Source organism: Anticarsia gemmatalis, chromosome 5 (assembly GCF_050436995.1).
Source record: "Anticarsia gemmatalis isolate Benzon Research Colony breed Stoneville strain chromosome 5, ilAntGemm2 primary, whole genome shotgun sequence".
NCBI classification, from domain to species: Eukaryota; Metazoa; Arthropoda; class Insecta; order Lepidoptera; family Erebidae; genus Anticarsia; species Anticarsia gemmatalis.
This window is the reverse complement of record NC_134749.1, coordinates 6,859,557-6,867,154: the sequence shown is the minus strand read 5'-3', so window position 1 is coordinate 6,867,154 and position 7,598 is coordinate 6,859,557. Positions and strand designations below refer to the sequence as shown.

Below are 7,598 nucleotides of genomic sequence, written 5' to 3'. Positions count from 1 at the left end.
AAAACATATTGTTTACAGCGGTTATTGGTCTAAACATTGTCGTCATAGATTATGTCTCATTGTTGACACCTAAACGATTGTGTAATTTCAGAAGAACATATCAGTCGGGCGTTAAGGCTGAAATATTTAGCGTCCGGTGAGGTTCAGTCCCCGGAAAGCGGGGGGAGTATAGAGTAAATAATTGAGCCTTACATATAAGTGCTCGATAAATCTGGAGCGTCATATAATCGTGAAAATTGACAGTGATTACAATAGACATGTATTTAAAATTTATTTGTTTGTGTTCAGTGGCAGCGTATGTATTTGCTGCGCCCCCAACAGATAAAGTGCCTCCAGAGAGAGAACAACCTACAGTGATACCAATTGTTTCATTATCTGCAGAATACGAGGCTGATGGAAAGTTTAAATATAGGTCAGTAATTAAATTTGTTTTGATTGCGGATAGGTACTAAAAAAAAACTGGTTAAAGCACAGGCTATCTTTTTATTTTACCTTTAAATTTATTAATTTAAGCTTTTTAATTTATACATAATTATTTACATGATATTAAAATTTACTGTAAAACAAACTTGAGAAAAACAAGCAAAATATAAATATTAAATACTTATTAAGAATTAAGTATAAAGCTAAAGCATGATTTAGTTTATTTGTCCTCTGAATATCATGTTAAATCCTGGCCAATTTTCTCAGACTTTTAAAATTTTCAGTTACGAAACTGGCAACGGGATCAAACGCGAAGAAACTGCGTACGACAAGGAATCTCCAGAAGGAAAATCGCATTCTGACTGTAGCAATGAGGGAGGCGAAGATGACAGCGGTGAAATTCACGTGCAAGAGGGTTCCTATTCATACACAGCTCCCGATGGAACCCTTGTCAGTGTGAGGTATTGTAAAGTGATTTATCACATTAAACTAATATTTTATGTTAGTTATTTAGTTGAGAGAAAAACTTTATCAGTCCGTAGGTCCTTATACTTTGTTGTTGTCTATTGTCGTCGTCATAATACATTAGCTTTTACCTACGACTTTATTCGCGTGTAAAGATTTAGCAATATAAAAATACTCAGTGTTAATTCAGGTTATAAAGTAGCTATGTTCATTTTATCAGAATTTGTTTTGTAGATTTTTTTAGGGCTTAAAGCATAATATGAATTCAATAACACAATCTTTACAAAATATATATTTTCTCGTATGCATGAGTTTACTCGAAATAAGTAACGGTTTATGATTTTGCAGAAAACATCCTGTGTTTGTGTTAAACTTACCTGTTCAGATTTTCAAAAATATGACTTGCAAAAAACTCTACTGGATACATTAACAATATCTTGTAAAAGCTCTGAAACGAGTTTTGTAAAATTAATGACTAATAAATATCTCGATTAAGTTGACAGCATGGAACCTTTGAAATTAAATCTACAGATCTGGTTATCAAACAGAACTAGTTAACTGTATGTATATTTACAAATAATTTTAATTAATAAGCCTAAATGTTAAGTTATTTCATAAACGTTGTTTTTAGAATTCCGTATCTAAAAAAAGCCTTTACTAATTTGTTTGTCTGTCAAGTGCGTTTTTCCATGATGATAATTATTAGATATCTAGTCTATAATTGGGAACCGTAACATATCAAGCTTTTAAGTCTTCTTAATCTTATTTTTTATAGACAATATAATATAGCAAAGTAATAAACACCTATAGGGTACATCTCGTTAACTTACAATGGTGGTATACAGGCAAAGTAGATAAGAAAAGCCGAAAACCATATCTAATTGCTAATTTACAAAAAGATAGAGCAGTTGGTAAAATATTTGCCCATAGGTTTACATATTGGTAAAATGTTCGTTATCTAGTGCAGGACACGTTTTTCCTTGGTTAGTTAGTATCTATTACAGTAGTACTTTGTTAGCATGATATAGTATCAATTTTATAAATAATCAATCGTGGTTTATTACACAGGTACATAGCCGATGAAAATGGATTCCAGCCAATTAACGAGCGTATTCACTTTGGATCTCATACTCCAAGTACTCAGTCATCTCAAAAAACTTCGAGAAAGCCAAAGAAATCTGAGGCTGAAACAAAAACTGAAAAGCCCTTAAAATTCGGGGACAAAATTATTAGCAAAAGTGGTAAATTAACAAAAGCCGATGACACGGAAAATAAACCGAAGGAACAATCTTCACTTGTCGAAAATAATAATATTAAGAAAGAGAATGCGTCCACAAGCAAGTTTACCAAAGAAGAAGATAAGTCCGTTGAAAAAGGAGTAAAACCATCTAAAGTAGAAAAACTAGCCAAAGAAGCAGGTAAGTCTAAAAAAACAGAGGATAACCCAGCCAAAAATGAAGATAAAATTGACATCAAAAGTTCCGAAGATACTAAGGAAAGTTTAGACTCTACTAAAGATGCAGGTCAATCTGGGAAAATGGAAACCAAGCCGATCAAAGATACAGATAATTCTGCCAAAAAATCTAAAGCTGCTAAAAAAGATGAAGCACCTGCCAAAGATGAGGGTGAATCTGTCGAGGAAGGAGATGTACTTGATAATGAAGACGCTAAATCTCCCAAAAACAGCGTCGAGTCTGTAAATAAAGGTATTAAGCCTACTACTGATGGAGGTGAGCTTACTACAAATAGAAATGAAGTTGCAACAGAAGGAGATGCAGTTGCAATGAAAGGAGACGAACCAGTTACGCAAAAAGATGAATTTGTTACAAAAAGAGAAGAATCTGCTACAGAGAGATTTGAATCAGCCACGGAAGGAGATAACCCTATTGTAGACGATGGAACTGTCACAGAAGGAAGTGAATCCGTCACAGAAGAAAATGCATCTAACACAGAAAGTGATAAACATGACGAAAAAGTAGCTGAAACTACTACGGAGGGCATGGCAGCTACAGAAGAAGGAGATGAATCGGTCACACAAAGTGAAAAATCAACTATGGAAGAAGATGAACCCGTCACAGAAGAAGTCAAGCCGGCCACAGAACGGGACGAACCTGTCCTAGAAGGAAATGAATCTGCCACACAAGCAACTGAATCTGCCACTCAAGCAACTGAATCTGTCACACAAGCAACTGAATCTGTCACACAAGCAACTGAATCTGCCACAGCAGTAACTGAATCTGCCACAGAAGAAAATGAGTCTGTCACAGAAGGAAATGGATCTGCCACAGACAAAACAGAAAATGTATCAGAAGGAAATGAATTGACCACAGAAGGAGATCAACTTGCTGAGAAAAAAACCGAAACTACTACAGAAAATCTGGAACCTACCGAAGAAGGAGATGAACCGGTCACCGAAAGTGAAAAATCGACTATGGAAGGAAATGGACCCGTCACAGAAGACGGTCAATCTGTCACAGAACGAGGTGAATTTGTCTTAGAAGGAGATGAATCTGTAGCAGAGGATAATAAATCTGTTACAGAAAAAAATGAATCAGCTACAGAAAAAAATGAATCGGCTACAGAAGAAAATGACACTGCCTCAAAAGAAGTTGAGCTTACTACTGGAGCTACAGAAACTACCGAAGGAGATGAACACGTCACAGAGGACGATAAATCTGTCACAGATGAAAATGAAATAGTAACAGAAGGATATGAACATGGTAAGGAAGGAGTGAAATCTCAAAAAGAAGGAGCTAACATTGCAATGCAAAAAGTTCCTGAGGAAGAAAATAATGCACCTGTTGGGGAACAGAAAGTTGATAAAGAAGAAAATGTACAAACTAAGGAAGGCAACAAAGCTGATAAATTGGCTGAAGAATCGGCTAAAAAACCTGTCGTGGAGGAAGAAAATTTAGAAAAAGGTGAAAATGTAGATAATACTGAAAAAAAACAATCAGATACTACTAATTCAGGACCAGATAGCACGGCTGCAATTAAAAACCTACCAATAGAAGCTCAAAAGCCTATAAAAGAAGCGGCCAAGCACGAAAACGTAGCTGAATATGCTGCAAAACAAGCCGTGGAAGCAGCGGGAGTAGCCGGAAATGCAGCGGATGCAGCTGAACAAGCAGCAAAAGAAACGGAAAAGTTTGTTAAGGCAGCCAATGACCCAGGAAACAAAACAAGGAAACTTGCAATTGCAGCGGCTTTGGAACACGCAAGATTGGCTAGCGAAGCTGCTAAGGAAGCTACGCATGCCGCAGAAATGGCTAACGCTGCGGCTATAGGCGCCCAGAAAGCTGCCAAAGCAGCTGAAAAAGTCGTTAAGTTGGTTCAAACAGCTCCAAGTGAAAATACGAAAAGATTAGTCCAAGAGGCAGGCGATGCCTTACAAAATGCAAAAAAATCTGCAGAAAATGCGGTGAGCGCAGCTATTGACGCCAAAAATCAAGCTAGTCAAATTGAAGATCATGATTCTGATGACTCGAAAATAGACAAAGCCCATCAGAAGCCTCCTCAAAGTAAAAAGTAAAATAAGTAATAATATACAATGCAAAAGAGCATGTCTTTGCAATTTACTAATGTAGACTTTATATTGTAAATAATAAACTAGGTACGATTTAATTTTTGTAAATGTACGTATAATTTTGTAAAATAAAATGAAATACACTATTCGAAAAGATTTTTAATAACTCATATTACATTCCAGTGAAAATGGGGTATATTTTTATGTATGTTAGTTCTGATCCGGAAGGCCTTGGGCTACACATAATAATATAGCCGTAAATGAAGTTAACGCCTAAAGCTTTTAAGCAAGAACATTTATTTGACAACATTTAAAACAATATGTCAATGCAAGTCAGGCGTTTTATTTCATATCTTTATTATGGCCAGATTTAAGAATACTTAGGAATCTAGACATAAGGCAGTGAATAAGTAATTATTGTACTTGTGCATAAACGAACACAATTTATATCACGGATTTGTAAGGCAGTACTTGTAAGGACGAATACAATAGCTATTATGCCGTACTTGTATTCGATTCAATGGTTCATGCGGTCATTACCCTGTACGTGAGATCGAATGTACCCAAAAGTAATTACAGACATAGAGATTTGATGGTTTAATATCAATTGCAACGGATGTAATAACTAAACAGGTTTTGATTTGCTGCCGCATAGCTTGTCGTCTGGCAAATTCACTTGTTTTGAAAGTTAATTACAAGTTCGAGAGTTAGTCCTTTTAAATCGTGACCTCCAGAAGATGAAAAAGACATTTATTATAATGTTTTATTTATTTAAAGTTTATAACTTTCAGTTTACGGTTCAGTTTATACATATTCTTTATGAAATATTAAACAATCAGAGCATAATTGCTCAAAAGCTAAAAGTTATCAAATCTTTAAGATGGGATAATACCCCACCTTAAAAACTTGATAACTTTTCTTGATCAGATATATAGAAAGCCAGTTAAAATATTTGAATGAACTATTTTAAGTACATTATTACAACGTGTTCCAAGCTGAAACTATGTTAATGTTGTGGAATCTGCAAAGATAAAGTTTAACCTTAAGCTTGATCTCAATATCGTTAGCCACCGTCTTTATGTATAAACTTTGCATTCTTATAATGCCTTTATTGTAGAATAAGATAATGGAATAAATACTTTAGGGAGTATCAAAGGAAATAATGTTGTTACGAATGTTGATGAATCGATAACTCTCGTACATGCAATTGATTGGGTAATATATCCGTAACCGTTTAAAGAAAATGAAAAAGAAAGTACCGCAGTCGAGCTCTAATCCACCTTGCGTGCCATACCAACCGTTGTAAATTGAAATATCAGTTCGAATTAAATGTCAAGATCAGTTCAAGTCTTCGACGCATAGCGAAGAGAAGCGCCCGTTCCTCCTCTCACTTTTGTTGTGAAACCAATGACGTTTATCTAAGGCATTAGGTGCATTGACATAATCTTTGTATGAATGCTCTATTTTGGTTTAATGTTAGTAAATACGGTGCACGTCTGCAGCTATGTATGCATCACTGAGAAAATTCGTCATGGGCTTTCTTGTGAAACGTCGCAGACATTCAACGACGAAACTCCTCTAATGAGTAATCGAAACTGATAATAATAATTCAATATAAGCGATGAATTCTATTTGTTATTTATTTTCATTCTAAAAAGTATTTCAAGTATTTTAATTACTTTTAAATAACTAACAATATATCTAAGAATAGTAGAAGTAGTAGTAGACTATATTAGTCCAAAATATATAAAATAACAAATTGATCATAATGTCGCTACACTTACAAGTATAATTGCGGTCCATTACATATAAGCTAACGTGAACGAGACACTAGAGTGTGATTCAAGTTTAGCTGCTTACATTTTAGGTAAGTAGGCTATCAAACTAACATTCCTGCTTGTTTTTCTACACTTTAAACTGGGTAAAATGTTTGTATAAATATTTGGTGTATACCGAGTACTTACGACAAGGTTTAATAATGTACTGTCTTTAATCATGGATCTATTATAGATAATCTAGATATTAACATTTTTTGTTCAACAATAATTAACAAAACCTATTTGTTTTAAAATTGGTTACTAAAGCCGGTAGTTTTTTAATCGATTTTTATGACACTAGAAGTAACATTAAAGTAATTATATTATTAATAACATCTTTAGCGTGTATTTTTTCAAGCAAACTAACGGTTACAACTAACTTACATTCGAATAAGTATTCTTTATTTGCAGAATGTTATCCTTAGTACAGAGTATGTGCACGCAGTCAGACATAGAGTACGTGTACTAAACGTAATTCAGAGCATTACTGACTGTTTACTGCCCCTTGAGTCCAACTAGCTGGTTCAGGTTCCTATTATTGCTAGAGATTATTACACATTACAGTTATGTATTTTTTAAATGAACCATTAGTACAGTTTGATAATATTGATTACGACATAAGTAAGAACCCGCCCCACGTTACCATACCGACTTTCACCGTTTAGACATTTGCAAAAGAATATAGATTTAGTAGTTATTGTTCTTTATATAATTAATATTTAAAACTGGTTCGTTTTATTCGTCGAATTTTAATGTTCTTTTTAAAATTGCCCTGCTTTAACGGGTCGAAAAGATATAGATCCGGTCTAGGTTTATGCGTAAAAAAGAAAATGTCAAGTGAATCGAAAATACTTCTTTAAGTCGTAGTTTTTTGTGGACTGGTTATATCCTTAAACAAGCTACATAGAGAAAAAAGTACTGTTCACACGATACCAGAGTTGAACAACAAAGGTTAAGTGCTGTCGGAGTATTTCAGCTTGTAAAGTATATAAAATTATAGATTCATCTAGGATGTTTTTTATACTTTTTTTTATAATAATAGTACAGGAAAAAAATCTGTTCTATTTTATTATTTACTAGCATCTAGCTTCACTTGGTCCACGAAAAGATCTTTGGTTTAATCCCTGGGGATATATCCAGGTTATAAACTATTCGGTACCTATCAAAATTCATGCAATTTCTTGCGTTAAAGAGAAATAGACATACATATAACCATTCTCACAAACTTTTGCATTAATAATAGGTATTTGTAGGACCTACAAAAACGAGGTACGTTTATGTTTTAGATAATTTAGTCAAAATTAGTTAAATTGCAGACTGCACCATGATTAGTATTATGTAGGTTGTGTTGCAAATTGCTTTGTGTC

At 34.2% G+C, this 7,598-nt stretch overlaps 1 protein-coding gene across 1 annotated transcript; it reads left to right on the top strand.

Moving 5' to 3' along the window:
- The first annotated feature begins 151 nt into the window (after positions 1-151).
- Positions 152-4,495, top strand: LOC142972967 (uncharacterized). Its single transcript, XM_076114434.1, has 3 exons — positions 152-412; positions 708-884; positions 1,957-4,495. Exons 1-3 carry the CDS (start codon positions 258-260, stop codon positions 4,418-4,420), a joined length of 2,796 nt encoding a protein of 931 aa, XP_075970549.1. The 5' UTR covers positions 152-257; the 3' UTR covers positions 4,421-4,495.
- Positions 4,496-7,598: the final 3,103 nt, after the last annotated feature.